The sequence below is a fragment of the Anopheles stephensi genome, chromosome 2, assembly GCF_013141755.1.
Source record: "Anopheles stephensi strain Indian chromosome 2, UCI_ANSTEP_V1.0, whole genome shotgun sequence".
In the NCBI taxonomy this organism is placed as follows: domain Eukaryota; kingdom Metazoa; phylum Arthropoda; class Insecta; order Diptera; family Culicidae; genus Anopheles; species Anopheles stephensi.
This window is the reverse complement of record NC_050202.1, coordinates 93,632,464-93,652,186: the sequence shown is the minus strand read 5'-3', so window position 1 is coordinate 93,652,186 and position 19,723 is coordinate 93,632,464. Positions and strand designations below refer to the sequence as shown.

Below are 19,723 nucleotides of genomic sequence, written 5' to 3'. Positions count from 1 at the left end.
AATTATAAATAAATAGTCATTAAAATTATCGACCTAACTTTCATATATTCCACAAAAAGTTGTTGTATTGCTAAAGATTTCATTTTAGAGCAAAAAGGGCTACAACAAACTTTACTTTTCGTTCTACATCTTAATATCTTTCAAATCCACAATAAGGTCAAATTATATTAGGTACCAGTTACAGTAGAGAATTTACGTACGAACAAGTCGGGAATGGAACCCATACTAAGCGTGTTGTCTATTCGGTCATTACTGTTATAATGCAAGCACAATAGTTCCAAGAAAATATGAAAATACTTAATTAATGTACCTTTCGTTTCCCTTGCACTTGATGCAAATGAATAATTGCAAAATGCATCTTTTAACTGTTAATTTTACGTAACAGTCCAAACAATTCCACGTTTGCTTCACGTCTTTTGTCAATTTGTCACAAGTTTACTAATAAAGCGGTTCATTGCTTCACTTGCGTAAAATTGACACACTCAATGGCTTTCACTTGATATCATTACAAAACTAGATTTATGATTGACTCGCAAGTAATGTGTCATTGAGACTAATGATGTGTTTAAAAACTGCAGTCCAACTATCGTGCTGGTACAGTAAGTAAATATTGGCAGTAGTGAACACACATTGAAAGTTGAAACGTACTTCTCGTATACCATGGTGACATTACTAGACTCTATTACCAATTACTACAATGATTACTTTATCGAACGAAGAGGTAAAAGTTATACGCGATTTTAAGCTCTGTGAGGCGGGGGTAATTTTTCGTGTTGTTCTTTAGATGGACGAAGTGCACATCTTCCCTTGGTCGGTTCACCTGTACTCATCGTAGGCATTGTTTTTGCTTATTTATACTTTGTACTCCGATATGGACCTCGCCATATGGTTAACCGTAAGCCGTACAATGTCCTAAAAATGATTAAGGTTTACAATTTGTTTCAAATGGCGGCAAACGTTACACTGTTCCTACGTATTGTAAGTGTGTAAGAACGGGTTGTAATACAAGAGTCGAATCTAATCTCCTTTAATGTTTTCAATTACAGTGCTATAACGTTTTTCTTTTATATGAACACTTTTCCTTTCGTTGTCAACCAATCGACTACTCCAAGTCCCGTGTAGGAATGGATGAAGTTTACTTCAGTTACGCTTATTTCTTATTGAAACTCGCCGACCTGGCAGACACCGTATTTTTCGTGTTACGAAAGAAACAGTCCCACGTTTCATTTTTGCATGTGTATCATCACTCATTCATGGTATTAACGACATACTGCGCTTTAGTATTCGTTCCGGGAGGCCATGTGCTACTGCTCGGGTTGTGGAACACGCTGGTGCATGCGATAATGTATTTTTACTATTTTCTTACCTCACTGGGTGCACACAATAATAGCATATGGTGGAAAAAATATCTTACACGTTTGCAGCTGATGCAGTTCTTACACTTGGCTTTCCATTTTGGACGCCCTTTGTTCGATGGAAATTGCAACTTTCCAACGTTTTGGCTGTGGTACGGATTTTTACAGGCAATCATTGTGCTCGGGTTATTTTTAGACTTTTACATTAAGACATACAAATACCAGGATAAAAACGAACTCGCCCAGAAGAAAGCATGAAGAGGAAAAGGTGATAAGCAGGAAATATTTACCCTAATTAAAAAAAAGATTGCACTAAAATAAACATTATTTAATTAAATTGACAATGGTTTTTGGTCTATTTACCACATAACATAACGGGTACGTATTTTTCAGAACGCTTTTCCAGCATTATTACACCACATTTAACCCATTTTGTATATTTTTTTATTTGCAATAAATCAATTCCAGTTTTCCGTTTATCATAATAAAAAAGGGTAACCTTAATTATGTCAATTACTGTATTGTCAATTGTTGCAACCATTGAACGTAAATTAATTATCGTTTTGGTTCATATCTATCACAAGAGAGACAAGTTATCACAAGAACATCCATTTCTTGTTATCACAAGTAAACACGATATTTTTAGCCATTCATCAGCTGACGAGTTCAAGTACTTACATTGTGTTGATCGCGTTCGGCTTGAAAGGTTCCTTTTCTTTTGATATTAGGCTGCTAGAGAAAGAGCACGGCACGAGCACGATGAGTACCGAACATTATCAATTCGTAATCCTAGGTGGTGGAATAAATGGGCTATCGTGTGCAATTCGTTTGTCGAACGAATTTCCTTGTTCAACGATACAAATTATAAGTGATAATTTTAGTCCAAACACAACTAGTGACGTTGCAGCTGGTTTATGGGGACCGTACGCTTTGGGAGGAACATCCACCACTGAATGCCGGTTAGGAGTAACTGCTCACGATATGTTTGTTGGGAGATTTAACAAATATGAATAATATTTTCAGACGATGGGCTCAACAAACGCACGACTACTTCCTGCAATTGTGGCGCGGAGGGTATGCTGATCGGTGTGGTATTTGTTTGGTGCCAGTACTAGAGCTTTACGAAACGGATACAACCGTTCCTTGGTGGCATGATATCGTGTTTGGATTTAGCAAAACAAAGTTTTTGAAACCAGATGATACGAACAATCATCAGGATAGTTTTTACACTGCATTTTCATACATAACTTTTACGTGCGAACCATCAAAAATAATGAAACACTATCGTGAAGTCTTGTCCACTCGCAATGTTACGTTACGCCAGGAACATTTAACCAGTCTCCGTAGTTTGGAAAACATGATCATTCACCCGAACGCAATTATTATCAATTGTCTAGGGCTGGGTTCCCAGTCCGTTTTTAAAGATGCCGATTTATTTCCACTCCGTGGCCAAGTACAGAAAGTAAAAGCAGAATTCGTATTTCATTCATACGCTAACGAATCGTGCTACATAATTCCCAACACGGACACAGTAATTTTAGGCGGAACTAAGCAAAAACATCACAATCTACAAGTTAACCCAATTGATCGGTATGACATAAGAGCGCAATGTCTCACCGTTCTTCCTGCATTAAGAAGTGCAGTAAACGTGAAGGACTTTGTTGGATTACGTCCAGTTAGATCATCTGGTGTACGCTTGGAAGTAGATCATGCAGTGTTTGCTAATGGTAAGTCAAAGAGTTTAAATAATATTTAGCTTCTTTTTGTTAATGCAATATTTTTTTAGGAGAGATTCATGTAATAATCCACAACTATGGACACGGTGGAGCTGGAATTACACTCGCGTGGGGTTGTGCTGGCGAGGTTACACGTTTTGTACAAGAATATGGTGTAGACACGTCGAAATGTATGTATCACAAGTTATAGAAAAGCGTAACGACACTGCCCCGCCTGTACCTTTGGAATAGAATGTTTCATGATGGTTAGAAAAGGAGTGCATTAGTAGTCCAACGATTTTTCAAGAGAAAAAATATCCAGAATGTTATTTGCTCAGACTAAAACTCAGGAGCAAGCAATACGGTCAGGCCGATCTTTATGAATAAAAAAAACTCAGGAGCACATATAGTTATATTCGGACTGCATTTGACTCAAATAAATTTCATTGAACGCAATCAGTTGCTCATCAATTAATAAATAAATAAATTACATAAATTGATGCAATTAAAAGTGTAATGAAATATAAGTTAAAATATTTAATTGTATTCTACTGAGTTTGCATGCAAATAGCTGTTACAGAGCTAAAAGGTGCAACCGTAATATTTATTCACTTTCTGTGAAATGAAGAATTAGTAAATCTATAATACATAGATATGGAAGGGCATTGCCGGTCGGTTCGGTTAAAAACGGTCAAATTGAATAACCTCCCTCATCATTAGATTTCGCAACTGCCATAACGCATCAACTACAGTATCCGAACGATCTTGGGCCCGTGTCCCTAACCACTGCGATGGTAGCCGGTTTACATCCGTATTGGGAATTGTTTCCCTAGTTGCTGTTAACGTTTTTTGCCATGGTGTAATGTACGATGATTTCTGCTGAAGCCGTTCTATATATTTTATGTACGCTTCGGAGTGCAATACACGCTGCGGACGGGGAGGCACAGTAACAAACAATGGTTCCGCAGGTTGAGACGACACATCTGAAAGAATATTTTTAAAATATTATATTCATCATCGATATATAGCGACTGTGATTGTGAATTCTTACAGCTGAAGTAAGCTGCAGCAGCAATTGAATTACCAAGCTGAGAAGCATTAATTCCACTTGCAGCGGATATTGAGGATGGCTGAAGTGCATGCAACGGTTGTATTGGATTACTTCCAGTCATTACACTCGTGTTTTGACAGGACATTCCCGTAATGTTTGCGTTGCCGATGTTCGTTGAAAGGCTTCCCACATTTCCCATCGGTTGCAACGTAATCGTTCCCATGTTGTTAGAATTTATGTTGGCCATATTAGCAACTGGGGCATTATTTACGATGTGTATGCCCGTTGCTGGACGCTTCGAAATAACGTAATTTTTGCTACGGTCCTGAGGTTGAACTAACTTGCTTACGCCTTTTGTAAGGTGCACCTCTTTAACGTGCTTCACCAATCGAGCAACGGTTGGAAACGGTGGCATATTTCGACGGAGTCGTACACAGTTACGCCAGATGCAAATAAATTCTTGATCTGCCGAAGCAATGAACGTCTTGTACACACATCCCGAACCTTCTCCAATACAGTGCTCCAAACATTCGACAGGGTCTTCAAATTGAAAGTCACATTTATCCCAGCAGCATTCGTAGGCCTATTGTTGAAGTAAAGCGTTTGAAAACAAGAAATAAAAACAGAAAGGAAAAGAAATGTTGAGAAAATGCGACTGCCAGAATCCAAACAACATTATGGTCCAAAAGCTACATTTATCATTACAAAAAAAAAACAACGCAAAGAACGCTCACGATGGGCACGGTGGTGTACTCAACTTGAACTGCTTATTCAATGTTTAGCAAAGTAATTTTTGCACATCTGAAGATTCTAGAGCACGACTATGAACATGGAAATGAAAATAAGAGCAGAGAAACAAAAGCACCATACATGATTCGGCACGATGTCCTGTACGATTGGACCGTCGGTTTTGAAGTTTGCTGGGCTCGGACAACTTGATTCTCCCATTTCAGCGGCGTGTTTGGCCGCACTTTCCTCATTGATCTTAATCGCGCGCTGCTCCCAAACAGCCTTTTCCTGTTCGCTCAAGTTGCGCCATTCGTTTCCGACTATGCGCGATACGTCACCGAACGTTGCTTCCGGATTGCTGGCACATATAGTCTTCCGGTGTTCGCTAGAATACAGTATGTATCCCGTTACGAGCTTCTTGCCTGGTTTGGATGTTTTTTTGCTGCTCATCGACGGTGTGCTGGTGTTGGTCGAATGTGTTGGATGTGGCGAAGCCGTAGAGATTGTGTCCGACCCAATCGACGGAGGCCCATCGATTGAATCATCGATGATGCCAAAGTCATCCTTCATATCCTGTAAGATTCAGGTGAGGCATAACAGCACAGTATGTGATGATTTGTAGCATCTTGTCAACACCAGCATTTAAATATTTTTACATTTGTGTTATAGTTATGTTATTTGCTCCTCCAAAATTTCTGCTTCTTTTTTAACTGACATTAGTAACACTTTGTGCTCGTGCGTGTTTTGTCCTACTTTTGCCCTAAGGTTGTGTTATGTATTACTATAATAGTTTATGCCCAATATTTTTTTTTGTTAAATGTTACGTCAAATTCAATCAATATTGACGAATAATATACCATTTTTGTAGATTTTAAGCATAATTCAATTGATAATGTTAATGAATTGCAGACATTCAAGTATAATACCCATTAGCCTTGATATTTTTACACTACTTCGTATTAGTTAAACTAATTACTTTTTTAAAGGTTAGTAAGTTGCAGTTCATACAAAATAAATGCATCAAACTACTTAAGACCGTCAAATTGTATGATTAGACAAATACCATACCATAAAATCATTCGATGTGGATTTGCTCTCCTGCACGGCTGCAATTTCGCCACAGGTGACCTAGAAATATCCGTAAAAATCAGTACATGTAACATTTCATTACCTTATAGCTCGCACATACCTTGGGTGGATTTATTGGACGACGGAAATGATACACTTCGTCTGTTGTAACCATTTGACTATGTGTAAATTTACGCAATCCGGAAGGAGCTACTATTTTTCGAATTTGTTTTTTAAATTCGTCAAATATTGATTCGCACATGTATACATCAGCTTCCGCGATTTCTGTTGGCCTCCCTAGAAATGGCGTAGTTTAAAAGCAAATTAATTGTTAATCAATTGTTTTAAGCATTAAATCATTTTGAAAATATCGTCAGTTTCTTTTAATGTTTGGGATGTCCACTTTTAATCTTTAACAGCAGTTACAGAAATTTGTATTTTCCCATAGTTTTCCGTGTTTGGATAAAAAAAATGGCAATGCCATTATTACCAAACAATTTTTCAAAATTCATTCCAAGAACCATTACTGGAAAAAGATTCGGAAAACTGGAAACGAGTCGTCGTATTCCCTTTTTCCTTTATTTTACATCAACAGCTCTCTAGTGCATATTTGCACGTCCGTGATTACACCGAACATCTTCTTGTTTTGTTTTACCAACAATGAAAATTATTTCCGTGTAAGCTGAACAACTAAAATCAAGCTTACATCATCTGACGAACATGCAAAGCTTTCAACAACTATTGAGCGAGGTATGACAGGCATCCGGGCGGTCCGGAGGCCGAAGCGGTAGCGCCGCCGGTAATCGTAGGACAGGAACTTTGTGTGTAAGGTTTATAAAATTTTATACAAACATTATCATAGGCTGTTTGCTATAAACCAGATGACAGCATTTAATTTATTTTTTTTTCAGAATAAAACGATAATACTTACTAGTGATATATTCATTTTGATCGAGCACAGCACACCGGCCAACAATTGCCACAGCTGAAGTAGTTTCTTGAATAGTTGAAAGCAGTACTTCTTGTCGATAAAATAACCTACTAATAGTACCAGGAACTTCGGGCGGAGTTAAAAGCCACGGACCTCGGAACAAAACTTTTCCACTAAAATGGTGTTAGGAAAAACCGAAATTATTACAACATTGAATATACATAAAGATAAAATAAAAAGTATTTGTACTTACTCTTTCGTTTCCCAAATGGATGTAATTTGTGAAATCGATTGCTTGCCAGATTCTGTAGCTACGTAGACGTAATCGCCTGTTTTTACTACACCACCACAAACAGTGTTGTACTGCTCATAGTACACATTACCATCTTCTACTCCGTTCATATAAATAACCACGTTAGGCTTCTCTTTTTCTAGCATTGCCTCCTGCAGCTGTAATTCCGAAAGTTCTTCCTTGTGCTTTTCTACCCGCTCTTTAAAAACAGACATAACACGCTTCACTTCGAGCGTAGCTTCTCGAGGAATTAATTTTACCGGATCATTGGCGCGTATTAGATTCCACGTTTTGAGCTTCTTAAATGATCTTGCTTTAGAACTGTACCGCGATTCGCACACAAACACATCTTTGCTGGCGAAATTTTCAGGCATTAGTTTCACATAATCTCGAACGTGCATTACAAAGCATTTGTTTAACGCTTTGGATAAAGGGATTTGGACATGTTGATCGCTTTTAAATAATTCCTGTTCCATGAACTTCCTTGTCTGCACGTGGAACGTTTCATGAGGCCGGAGAAGTATTAGGCCGTTCATCATTTTAATGTTATCGGCAGTTGTCCATAGACGCTCAATGTACATAATGCCAGGAACTGGAAAGTATATAATCATAAATTAGAATGTATAGATAGTGCAAGTAAACAAAAGTTTGCACAATTGCTGTATAGAGGAAAAAGATACATACTTTTGTTTTCGGGTAAATCGATATATACAAAGTCTCCGGGTGAAAACACTTTTTGATCAATCGTCATACTTTCGCCTTGAGATGCTTGCTGATAGGTCAATAAAAGAGGATAATTATGTACGTAGTGAATAATGAAATTAAACGTATCGATCCTACTTACCACTGCATCATTGTCTGTGTCAGCTTCCTCTTCCTGCAACAATTTGGATTGCCGTAGAGATTCTACCGCTGCGCTTAAGTGCATTGTGTTGTAGCTCAGTGCGGGCGATTCAAGCACATTACCATTCTGACACAATTCGTCACGTTTTTTTATGAAAAATGATTGCAATTCAATTGAGTCTTCAAACACTTGTGAATCGGTACGGCTGAGTCGACGGGCACGTTCAAGGCAGCTAAAAATATCTTCTTGAAATGTGTCCAAACGCTTGTACAAACCCTTGTCTAGGCGACGTTTGATGAGATCCAAGGAAATCGCTCTCACTCTGAGATGGAAATGATTTAATAAGTTTACTCTTATTTGAAACAGTTTTTTTAGCTCTTCCTTACCTATTGCCGTCACATTCATCGTACTCGACTAATTCTGCCAACGAATCCGAATAGCATCGACCTTCTTCATCTTGATAGTTGTAAAATGTAGTAAAGAGTGACAACAAAAGCTCCTGTACCGCTTGCTGAACATTCGGTACAGTTTCTTCACTTCGCAAAGCTTGTTTTGTCTGTATGAGCAATTGTTGCAGACATAGAGCATCCTTGTAAATTTGAGAATCAGGTTCATTGTACTTGCAAGCGTTTTCAAACATTAGCATAAAATCTGCAGCCATATCATCGACGCTTTCATAAACCTGCTGTCGTAACTTTTTTTCGATTTTTTCAATATCGATCGGATCTTTGATGATATCATAATAGTCCGGATATTCCTAAAATGGCAAGAAAATTATTATTGACAACCAAGTGCAAGGGGCAAATATGTCAAGCAGCAAAAGCTAGTCTTACGCTTTTTGAAGGTAATTTCATAAATATGTACGATAATTGCCGATTTTGTTTTGGTTCTCTGTATTCCCTTATCGTGTCGTACATTTGCTTTAGTTTTACTTCAAGTGGAGTGGTGTTACTTTTGCGGACTGGTTTGGCACTGTCAAACGGGAATAGTACTGTTAAGTTGCAAAAGAACGTTTTTTAGCTACTTACATTTTGCCTGTAAGGTTGAGTTTTTTGCTTATGCCGGAGAATTCCTTTAATTTTTCATTTAATGCCTTTTCCAAGATGTTGGCGTCTTCGTAGATCATCGATCCTTCTTCGTTATACTTACGACAGTTTGAAAACATCAACCGATAATCGCCCACAATATCATCGATTGTGTTATAACGGTCGGCTTTTATGTTGTTTTCTATTGTCGCCATGTCAATCGGATGCTGAATAACTTGATAGTAATCCGGATACAACTTTTTCGAAGGCTTTTCCATGAACAGGGCCATAGGTTGATGATCATCATACGTAAAACCGACAAGGAATTCATGTAGCGATAACAGCTTCTTTTTTAACGAAGTTGCCGGCAATACGCGGTTGGATTTTGAAACGACTACATTACTTATGGAGCTGTGGTGTAAAGGAGAACCAATACTTTTGCTGTCCCTGGCTGCGCGAGCCTTTTTTCGTGATGATGTGTGGGTTGACGAATCCGTATCTTCTTCATCCACTTCTTCATCGCTTTCTTCTAAATCTCCGGAATCGATCAACTTTTGGTTGAGAATTTTCTGCATTTTCAGTGCATCCTGAAACACGTAGAGCAGAACATTATAGACAAAGTACAGTTAATAGTTAAATTTTACGATGCAGTTTTATTTTGCAGCACAACTTACCTTGTGAGTTTTTGTGTTTGGAGCGTTTGCTTTTTTCGCATTATCCAGCATCAAATATAAGTCGGCGGTCATATCGGTGATATGAGTATAGATTCCTTTTTTCAGCTTGTTTCTTATTTGAGCCATGGAAATCGGCTTCTTGATCAGGTTGTAGTATTCTGGATGAAATCGTTTATTCGGCAGTTTCCACAGAGATTCACCCAAAGGCGCACCTAAGGCATTGGGATCTATGTGAATTCATTCGACAAATGGTATATGTAAAGGAACGAACACAAACAAAAGGGCAAATCCAAGATGCAATGATTCAAAACATGAAATAAAATAAATACACGTACAGCAAAAAAAAAAGAAATGGGGTTACAATCTTATAAAAATTGAAGCTTTAACAATAGTTTTCATCCCGGAGATTTCAACAACAATAATTGGAGTTTAGTGGTACTTCGACTTACCATTAGTATTAGCAGTGTTGTACAGTTGGTCAAACAGTTGCCAAAGCGGACCATCACCTTCGGTTTCCATGGAATCGTCAAAATCATCGTCGGAGCTTTCTATTTCTTCTTTCAACGCTGCCACCATCGCACTAGACGCAAGCCTAGGACGTTTGGTGAGTGGTTTTCTATACCGTCCTGATTCTATTTCCGCTTTGCGTGCCATAAATATTTTCTTCAGCATTTTTGCATCCTTGTAAATTTGCGATCCGGGCTCATTGAAGGTGCATGCGTTTTTCGTCATTTGCAACAAATCCTTTTCCATTTCATTGAGGTTTGAGTAGGCACTGGTTTGAATTTTTGTAGCAATCAGTTTCAAATCTATCGGGTGATCGATAATGTCATAGTAACCAGGATAGAGTTTTTTCGATGGTAACAGCTGAAACATGTGATGCAAGTCATGGTTATCCAAAGGATCCGCTGCCGTCATGACGATTGCAAATAGTTCCTCGTACGGGTCGAAATCTGAACCTTCGTCGAATTCATCTTCTTCGATTGTGAGCGATTTTCGTGGACGTGTGATTTTTCTGGGCTTCATTTCCAAGCATCCTTCTTCTATTTGATTTTCTAAAACACGTTTTTTGTTAGTATTAAACACATCCAACAGCTTGCAAGCGTCTTGATATTCGGTAGAATCGGGCTTATAAAAGGCTTTTGCATTGTTTACAATCAGTTCAATATCGGCGGTTAAATCTTCCACATCCTCATATGAATCTGTCTTCAGTTTCTGTTGAACTTTCAATAAATCAATCGGATTCATTACTACTTCATAGTACGATGGTTCTTGGCGACGCTTGGGTGCTCGAATAAATGTGTCACAAAGTGTAGTGCCATCCTCTTTTTTGAATGTTCTAATTGAATCGTAAATATGTTGACATAATTCCATCTGCAAAACAAGCAAAAACCATCTCTGTAAGCTTCTCAAAAATCCTTTTTTTTAGAATGTCTAAGGAAATGTAATTTAAATGTACTCTAGCAATGACCACATTACGGCAGTACATCACTAACCGGATCAAGCCTCTTCTTTTTCCTTGTTGTTGCTGGCACGGGGCTTTGTTCGGGGGAAGCATCCTCTTCGCTGTTTTCGTCATCTTGGAATGAGCTCGTCCGACGTCTTTTGCTCATTTTGTTACTGCAACGTTGCAATTATGGACAGACACGTTAATTAAAATGGTAGAATTTTATCAACAACTATTCCGTTTGACGTAGCAATCGTGCCGAATAGAGATCCGTCAAGATTTCTGAACTACATTTTCATGCTTATCTATTGCAATCAGATCAAATATGTATTTCTAAACAAGACTCACCAACCTTGACACCGAACTATCGCAAAGGCAAGCGTCTTAACAACGTATAATAGTTATTACAAAGCAGTATTTTATTCTACGTAAACACGTATTATTCTATTTTTTTAAATGACGCCGTCGCGTTATGGGATGCTCAAGCAATTTTAATCCGCCGCCTATAGCAAAACTAAAACTAAGAGTGTGTGCGTATTTCCGTGTCGGGAACATTGGAGTTTGAGTGAGTGTGCGTGTTGGATTCGAAAGGAAAGAAAGAGAGGGAGAGAAAGACAAGAGGAAAGAGAGTTTGAACCTTTTCTTTTTTACACACGGTACACTTGAACGCCACTGAACACCAAGAATCTTACACTTGAAATATTTCAATCCAGTGAAAAAACTTATTGAAATGAAATTTAATATTAAACGAATTTCAATTTTTCCAATTTTCTTATAAGCGATTCATTCCGGTGTTCGTTTAAAAAGTAAAATTGTCCTTCACAATCTCATATTCTTATTGACAAAAATTTGTTAGAACATGAGTTATGGTAAATTTGATTCAGAACGCCAGATATGGCAGGGCAAGACTAACTGAGCTCAAATACCAAATCTGGGTCGAATACCAAACACTGCACGCACTGGGTTGTACGCGTTCTCGTGGCGCGTGATCCCAGAAGGGCGCGTCACCCCCCCCCCCCCCCCCTTGAGAGCGAAGGATGCGTGAACTATACATACCTAATCAAGCTAAAGTCAGCGAAAAACTAATCATCGATGCATTAGTTTGGATACTTTGCAACTGCATTTTGCAGTGTTTAAATGTTTAATAAAGATTCTCATTTCTATTACAATACTTCCGTCATTCTAACATTTTCTAAGCTAGGAAGTTAGTAGCAATGTTTACAATTCATACCAATTATCATTTCACGATCTTCAAATAAGATTTATGTATGATAATGGAAGGACAATGGAGGAGCCGCTACAACGACGAGCTCTACGAGCTGTACGATGATCTCACTATCGTACAGCGCATTAGACTCGCCAGGCTCCGGTGGGCTGGTCACGCCATGAGAATGACACCGGACGACCCAGCCCGTAAAGTCCTTTTAGGCCGTCCACACGGACAGAGGAGGCGTGGTAGGAGATTGAGAATGAGAAATTGAGATGGAGTGATGGCGTTGATGCGTCCGCCAGAACGGCCGGGATAACGGATTGGCAGACGACGGCGCTGAACCCTGAGCGGTATCGAGGATTGTTGAAGCAGGCCAAGACCGCAAAGCGGTTGTAGCGCCTGATAAGTAAGTAAGTAATGATAATGTTTCGTAATTTGATTAAATTTATGTACAAAGTTCTTTGATAGAGAAAATCTCATCATTATGTCAAATACAATGATGTTTCAAATATCTTGATGTTGTACTGCACAAATAACAAGTATATTGAAAAAAATAAAATAACGTATCGTTTACACTTATCGTTTACAAACAAAAAAAAAAACAAAAATGGGTAGAATTTTTATAAGGGAACAGATTACAAAAATGGGTTTTTGATAAGTTGTTGTTTGCATTTTTATTAAATCGATCGGTTATACAAACAGACACACTCACATACACATAACTTAAATAGTTTTCTTATCCCGTTTTAAACGCTTAAGATTTCTAACAATATAATGTTTAAAATATTAGAGACTACAAAGATACAACTCTACTATTGCCTAAAGATATTCTGCAGGATATGATGATTTCGCTGGATTTGATATGGTCTTAAATAGATGTTATTACTGCATATACATGATCCTAATGCTAATTTTTTATCCTTGTCGAAACGCAGTTCACATAAGGCTATAAAAATGCAATACACTAACAATACTTTTTCAGAGTTATTATAGAATTGTTGGAATGATAGTGACGATACAAAATATCCAAAGAAGTGTGTAGACTAAAAATATTGATTTGGTAAATAAAAAAATGCATACTCCCATTGCTGTGAAAACTTTGTTATTTTTCTTAAATGGGCAAAACACGTTGAATATTATTTTCTGTTGCAAGAACATTGTAATTCAATTACATGTATGGTCAAACGATCATGACTGAGTAAACTATGTTGGACGTTGTAGTTATTTACTGTTTCTTCCTTTTTATATCATTTTGTTTACTGTTCGTTTTAATAGATCCAAACACTTCGCACCATAAATAATGCCTTTGTACGGGTTTTATCAAATATCTTCTAAAACGTTTCAAAATCTTATTGTACTGTGTTTATTGTGCAAGTATCACAACAATCTGGTTAGTGTTTGAATTATATTAAATCATGTTACGAAACAATTAGACATAATTATTACATTATATCAGTTTGTAAATGCATTGTTTGACTTAGGACATGCTGTTCAACTTGATCTCGTGCATTTATGAGAAACATAAAACTAAAAATAAATAATTAGTGTTTGAGTTTGCTAAAGCTTCTGTTATTATGTACATTTCGTTAGCACAAAAAATGTGTTGTACCACATGTAACGCCAATTTGTAAAAACAAATCATAACAGCATTGAAACAAACAAACGTGTAGGTTTTCAGCTTCTTCTTTGACTCTAAACCTCGAGAGTCCTTGTCCTGGCATAGTTAATCGTACGGGGAAGCGGTTGGGACGGGATTCGATAACCGATTCTCTCTTATGAACATCGACGAAGAAACCGCCTATACTACTGGTCCACCTCCGGAATACATAACATACACATTTTGTTTGTCAGTTTAGTGATAAATGTATGTGTTGTGTCGGATTAAATAATAATTCACACTCTTAGTTGTTAAGAAAGATATTTAATTTTCCCATTTCCACCTCATTGCTTGATTAGGAAAATTTGCTGATTATGTTTGGACGGCGAGTTATTTGATATTTCATTAATTCCATGGTTTTGATATGGATAGGTTTATACCAATTGCGAATTGGATTTATTGAAGCGTTTATCCTTCCAGTTGCAGTATTCTTTATTCTACCAAGAACTTATTGTCCAACCTAGCAAGCAGATTGCATCTGCATTCCATGGTATTGTTTTAACATAAAACTTATAACAATAAGATGTATTGCACATTCATCTACACTGAAACTGGCAGCGGTGTTTTCGATACCTCATCAATCGAGAGTGCAGTAGATAATTCACCATTAAAAGCGTGATCCAGTGCGGCTGGTGCAGCAGAACTGTCCATGCGATCTACAAAATAACCTTCCTTATAGGACATCTTGGTAAGGCTAGATGGACTTTCCTCGGGAACATTAGCGATATGTACTGTTTCCTCGTAGTTAGGGTTGGATATGGAAAGGATTCCATACCTGCCACCATCACCGTCCTTTAGGTTGCGGTAAATTCCACGGCGCGATTTGTGAGTTTTAGGTGCTGAATATAGCTTCAAAACTTTACAGTTGCAAGAGACTAGTAATGCTACCACGAGACCCTGCAATTTGTTGATCAGTTTTATCATTGTCGTATTATAATATTGTTAAGCTAACACATATTGCTACATAACATATAACGTGAGCAATGTACCTCTTATAATTTCTGTTTCGTGATAATTATGTGAGCCCAATAACTCACCTGTATTCCCTGAGCAATGCTGTACACCGACCATAGCTCCATTACATTCCAAATTGATGCAATAGCACCAAGAGCTACCACGGATGACAAAACGATTAAAATCTGGAACATGGTTGACAAGAAAACATATACATTAAATTGGGCCCCATTAGTTTACTATGGTAACAATGAAATGAAAGTCCGACTGGATACCTTGAAAAATAATCCTATTTGTAAACCACGTTTTTTGACTAATTTATTTTTTGCACGCGAGTCAACTTGCAGTGCTGCTGCAATTTTGATAACTTCTTCGCCCTGGCAGGCAAGGTAAAATCCGGAAAAGAGTAGTACAATCGCCGGCACCAGAAATCCCCAAATGTATGCCGATCCCTCCATTAACCTAGTAGATGGAGAAAATAAATTGTAGAGAACTGATATTTGTTTTTATTTAAAGAATGCAACATACCAGCAATGATTATCACCATTCAATTCTTGTACTATTTGTGCAATAACTTGTACGTGTGTGTAACCGTTAGTTTTCAACTCTCGCTCCTTATATTTGAAGGCAGCTGCAACACCGAGCATGATCAGTGGATATCCCCAAGAAATGATACTGTGAATGATGCGATAACACCAATAAACGATTAAAAGGCTATCCAAACAATACTTCGTATTCTTGTAAAAAAATGTTAACCGCGTATTTACCTATAGCTAATTAATGTTTTGCCCATGGTTGCTTCACGGTGCGAAGAAAGATTCGTGTTTGAGCGAAATAATACAAGAGCATGATGACAGCAGCAACACAGCCAACAGAGAGATGCCAGCTTCATGAACAGTAGGGCCAGTGACAGTGATAAACAGAGCTCAGAGTCCTGAAGATGAATTGATGTGGCGAATTATTTGTAGGACACGTAAACCACAATCTCTTACTGTAATATTTTTAAATTCACAGACTGCAGAGGAGCTGTAACCTACCTGCACTCCTCCTACACCAATAACAAAGATTAATTGGCTCATGAAGAGTGATGCTAGAAGACTTAAAAGTGTTGTTCCTGCCAATGATTTTAAATCTGAAAATAAGCTAGATAAATTGAAATTTTAAAACGTTTAGCCTGGTTGTCAACTTTTAATGATATTGAGCATAACTATGATATATTAATTACAAATATTGCCGTGATATGTATAGTGTTATCAATTTTCGATCTCATTATTTTTTAATATAAATGTTAAAATCTTTAGAGTACCTAGGGAACTTAAGAGAAGATGTAGAATAATATGATAATTACAATATTGAAAAGGAGGAAACATTCAATCGATACACGATGCGTTAAAGTAAAATTAATCACTCAGTTGCGGTTATTTATATGACAAATGTGGATGGCGTAATCATCGAGCAGAGTTTGATACTGTAGCTCTCATCAATTTCATTGTATAATTCTCCAATGAAAATATTGACAAAAGAGTGCAAGGAGCTGTAAAGCAACCATGCATTATTGAAAAAATGTTTTGTTTTTCATACTCGAAAATTACTAGATTCGACAATCGCTAAAAGATAGCATAAGATAATTCTTTGCTAGCAAACTCTTTTTGGCAAACTTTCTAACATGAGATATATCTGAATACATAATATCTGATGATTTCGAAAAAGTAGTAAATAAAACAACACTTACCTGTACGTGATAAATGCAAATGCCAACCCGACTAAGCTTACAGAGCTTCCCAAAACTACTCCCAGAGCAATTAGACCTCCCTGTGAGCCCCATGCAGTGTTTAACGATCCATATGATATGTTTGCTGAGGGTGGAAATCCGTGGATGTGCCCAGTGTACAGGGTTTCCATTTTCTACGACAAGAAAAATCAAAGAAAAACTGTATAATCCCTACAGTAATAACGCTTTTGAACATATTCAACTAATAAAAGTTTGCATTGCTTTTATGTTGCTATTTCAGCTATTTTGTATTCTATATTTTGATGTGTTTTCAATTTAACAAACATAATTTTGAAAATGTTCTTTTAAACTATTTGATCAAATGTATTTATTTAAAAGCTAAGTATGACGGCCTGCGCCGTATTATCATATTTGATCAAATATATCCGAACATTTTTTTACTGACGATTGTCGAAAGTATATCGATACAAACTAGTTCGGCATATTATTTAGTATGTTTTTATAATAATTGTTGTTATTTCGTATAAAAAAGAAAATTATTAATTGTGAGTAATTGATTGCTTCTTATGAGATGTTGTGATTACTAGTTCGGAAGTTACGTTACGCATCGTTCATTATAGTAAATGGTTTGTTAAAAGGAAGCGTAAAGGTAAAATCATGAACTTTTATCACATTCGTTCTTGTGGCTTATTATAAGAATGTGGTTGCTCTATAAGCAACACTGAAACAACACAAAGTCATGAACAAAAAGTGTTTTTTTTTTTTGTAACAAAACAAATTATATCATCTATGCAGGGAAGTCCTGTGGTACATTCCGTCCCGATGTTATTTCGTTTGAGCTCCATAGATGAGATAGGTTTTCCTGCTATAAGAATTTGAAGTCATAAGAAACGCCAGTACAGAAGACAGTATCATTTCGAAGCATGTTTGCTGTTAAGCAGCGTGTTAAGCGTTCCAAAAAAAATGTTTGTTTTTGATTATAACTAACCGAAGTAAACTGAAGGAAGTGTTTGTTCGTTGTTTTTTATTGACACAATAAATTACTGTAATAGATTCGTTAGCGTTGCGACAACGCTACATGGTTTGTCAAGTGATTCAGTGTATTCTTTTGATAATTTAATTAAATGAGGTTGATTGATTGATTATGTTTGTTCATTATTGCTTACATTGTCAATCATGCGATGGGTGAAATGCTCAATGTAATATTCCTTTTGATTAAACAAAGTATAGACTTATTTTGATAAAACTGACGACATGTTTCTTCTTTCCTTTGTAATTGGAAGAATTTGTTCCTCTCTGTTGCTTCGACTTGTAAATAGTAAAATTCTCCTTGACCATTAATTAGTTTTTCTTAGCAATCCGGCTAGGCCGTCTGTTTTGAATCATAAAAATCTTTAAATTAACAACTGAGCTTTACAATTTACGAAATTTCATTTTATTTAAGTCAACATTTTATTATCATGATCGAAAATTCCATGAATGGAACAATTTACAAAGTCTTTTGCAGTTTCATCTTACTACTATGAAACTTATGCGTGCGCTTACTGAGGGCTTGTTTGAAAAACCTTGTTTTGCAGCAAAGAGAGACTTTGACGTAACTAGTGCAATAATTTATTCAAAGTGGAATTAAAACAAATAAAAAATTAAATTCCCTTTACTTCTTTCTTCTCCGTACCACTCACTTCCATGGATACACAATGTACATGTACATATCTCTCTAAATAAAGTTATGTTGCTAAATACAATAATAAAAGGCCGAGCACATCCGGCATAAAGTGCTCTTTCACGTTTTGGAGAAGGAAATGTCTCCAAACCGACGTGAATTGCAGTATTTTTTATAATCTAGTTTTTAAGCAATACGGCCGGACGGTCCTTTATGTTTAAAAAAATAACAATACTAGAAGAAAAAATGGTCGAAATTACTTATCACATTGTTTCGCTAAGTTTTCACAAAAAGTACTGTATAACAGGTACTTTTTTAATTTGTTGTCTATGCTTTGTAGAAAACACTGCCAAGTTCCAAGCCTTTTCGCCATGATAAACATCAACACACATACACACGAAATGGCACTAATCAATACGGATTCTTTGAGACTTTTCATTGTTTGCTTATTCCTTTGGTTTTCTGACGATGTTTATTTGCGAATTAAAAAGAACTATACTTCACAGACAATGGTTCGTACCATAGCGAAGGAAGCAAATGTATTGTTATAAAACATGAATGAATTGTTGCAGAACCACTTTTCGTACCAATTTCCATTCATTTACTTACACATACACGCACACACACTCACAATTGCTCATACACAATGTATTTAGCACTGAACTGTTTTTGATAGAGATAATTGTTTTACAATCATTTGCCATTCGTACCTAAACGATTTCTAATCGTCTGATTATTAGCTCACAAAATCCCCATAGTTACCTTTTCGATCACTGCGCGTCAAGTGCGGAATGTTAATGTCAGCAAGGCACTAACTATGGAGAATAAAGATTTTATGTGACAGCAAGCATGATTCAATATTTCGTTGTGCGTATTTACTGGTACAATGCGCATGTGCTTCCAAACCATAATCGTACAATGCTCACGTTCTTGCGAAACATGTGATATATGCGGTACAATATACGTTCACGATTTTAGAAAAAGTATGAAATGGTATTAAAATTATTATTCCGATCACCTAGCTAAGATGTGAGAATTTTTAATAAAAGTTCACTGAAGGGAAAGTTTGCATTCCTTCATTAACTCGAAAAGAAACGAGAAAAGTCGTTTTCGCAAAAATAGTAAATAAACATTTGTTTGTTTTTGTTTTGTGTTATTTTCAGTCGATTGATTTATCTATAATAAAACGTAAGCACCATTTCACCATACTTCTTCATTAACTGTACATAACGTATTTGAAATGCTTCCATTTGGCACCCAACATGCATATCCTCCAACTAGAGAGAATACAGTACCGTTGTCTTAGACTAGGAAACATGAAATCAACACACACTATGTCCCTAGAAGTGATGACCGGAGCGATGCCTATGCTGAAA

The 19,723-nt window shown here is 36.8% G+C and overlaps 3 protein-coding genes across 14 annotated transcripts; 1 reads left to right on the top strand and 2 right to left on the bottom strand.

Moving 5' to 3' along the window:
- Nucleotides 1-544: 544 nt before the first annotated feature.
- LOC118505292 (elongation of very long chain fatty acids protein AAEL008004-like) lies at nt 545-3,575 on the top strand. Of its 2 annotated transcripts, XM_036040888.1 has the most exons (5): nt 545-721; nt 785-978; nt 1,047-2,314; nt 2,379-3,082; nt 3,142-3,526. In XM_036040888.1, the coding sequence occupies exons 1-3, from the start codon at nt 661-663 to the stop codon at nt 1,611-1,613; spliced, it is 822 nt and encodes a 273-aa protein (XP_035896781.1). In that variant the 5' UTR covers nt 545-660; the 3' UTR covers nt 1,614-2,314; nt 2,379-3,082; nt 3,142-3,526. The 2 variants fall into 2 exon arrangements, with proteins under 2 accessions (XP_035896781.1, XP_035896780.1); XM_036040887.1 differs by lacking the exons at nt 545-721; nt 785-978 and having other exon boundaries at nt 1,744-2,314; nt 3,142-3,575.
- A 36-nt stretch (nt 3,576-3,611) lies between these two features.
- Nucleotides 3,612-11,699, bottom strand: LOC118505291 (protein polybromo-1-like). 7 transcript variants are annotated; one of them, XM_036040885.1, is made up of 16 exons: nt 11,480-11,699; nt 11,181-11,304; nt 10,134-11,058; nt 9,685-9,896; nt 9,014-9,597; nt 8,819-8,957; nt 8,372-8,742; nt 7,986-8,307; nt 7,826-7,913; nt 7,103-7,733; nt 6,850-7,022; nt 6,040-6,215; nt 5,919-5,978; nt 4,992-5,423; nt 4,122-4,704; nt 3,612-4,053 (listed from the first exon to the last, which is right to left on the bottom strand). In XM_036040885.1, exons 2-16 carry the CDS (start codon nt 11,295-11,297, stop codon nt 3,752-3,754), a joined length of 5,115 nt encoding a protein of 1,704 aa, XP_035896778.1. In that variant the 5' UTR covers nt 11,298-11,304; nt 11,480-11,699; the 3' UTR covers nt 3,612-3,751. The 7 variants fall into 7 exon arrangements, 6 of the variants coding, with proteins under 6 accessions (XP_035896778.1, XP_035896773.1, XP_035896776.1 ...); XM_036040884.1 differs by having other exon boundaries at nt 3,752-4,053; nt 9,685-9,911; nt 11,480-11,641; XM_036040880.1 differs by having other exon boundaries at nt 7,826-8,307; nt 9,685-9,911; nt 11,480-11,667.
- Nucleotides 11,700-12,927: 1,228 nt separating this feature from the next.
- LOC118505290 (adhesion G protein-coupled receptor L1-like) lies at nt 12,928-19,200 on the bottom strand. Of its 5 annotated transcripts, none has more exons than XM_036040877.1 (8): nt 18,935-19,103; nt 16,685-16,857; nt 15,990-16,095; nt 15,720-15,886; nt 15,481-15,627; nt 15,228-15,414; nt 15,036-15,137; nt 12,929-14,895 (listed from the first exon to the last, which is right to left on the bottom strand). In XM_036040877.1, exons 2-8 carry the CDS (start codon nt 16,852-16,854, stop codon nt 14,539-14,541), a joined length of 1,236 nt encoding a protein of 411 aa, XP_035896770.1. In that variant the 5' UTR covers nt 16,855-16,857; nt 18,935-19,103; the 3' UTR covers nt 12,929-14,538. The 5 variants fall into 5 exon arrangements, with proteins under 5 accessions (XP_035896772.1, XP_035896770.1, XP_035896769.1 ...); XM_036040876.1 differs by having other exon boundaries at nt 18,957-19,103; XM_036040878.1 differs by lacking the exon at nt 18,935-19,103 and adding an exon at nt 18,608-18,922.
- Between the last annotated feature and the right edge of the window lie 523 nt (nt 19,201-19,723).

Excerpts from the sequence above, each read along its gene's own strand:
- LOC118505291 (XM_036040880.1), bottom strand. The coding sequence starts at position 11,297 with ATGAGCAAAAGACGTCGGACGAGCTCATTCCAAGATGACGAAAACAGC. Across the intron at positions 8,743-8,818 it reads TGAAATTACCTTCAAAAAGC|GAATATCCGGACTATTATGA; the intron begins GTAAGACTAGCT and ends TTGCCATTTTAG. Across the intron at positions 4,054-4,121 it reads TGCTGCAGCTTACTTCAGCT|ATGTGTCGTCTCAACCTGCG; the intron begins GTAAGAATTCAC and ends ATATTCTTTCAG.
- LOC118505290 (XM_036040875.1), bottom strand. The coding sequence starts at position 16,854 with ATGGAAACCCTGTACACTGGGCACATCCACGGATTTCCACCCTCAGCA. Across the intron at positions 15,887-15,989 it reads TTGGTGTAGGAGGAGTGCAG|GACTCTGAGCTCTGTTTATC; the intron begins GTAGGTTACAGC and ends ATTCATCTTCAG. Across the intron at positions 14,896-15,035 it reads GCATTGCTCAGGGAATACAG|GGTCTCGTGGTAGCATTACT; the intron begins GTGAGTTATTGG and ends AACAAATTGCAG.
- LOC118505292 (XM_036040887.1), top strand. The coding sequence starts at position 2,115 with ATGAGTACCGAACATTATCAATTCGTAATCCTAGGTGGTGGAATAAAT. Across the intron at positions 2,315-2,378 it reads ACATCCACCACTGAATGCCG|ACGATGGGCTCAACAAACGC; the intron begins GTTAGGAGTAAC and ends TAATATTTTCAG. Across the intron at positions 3,083-3,141 it reads TCATGCAGTGTTTGCTAATG|GAGAGATTCATGTAATAATC; the intron begins GTAAGTCAAAGA and ends ATATTTTTTTAG.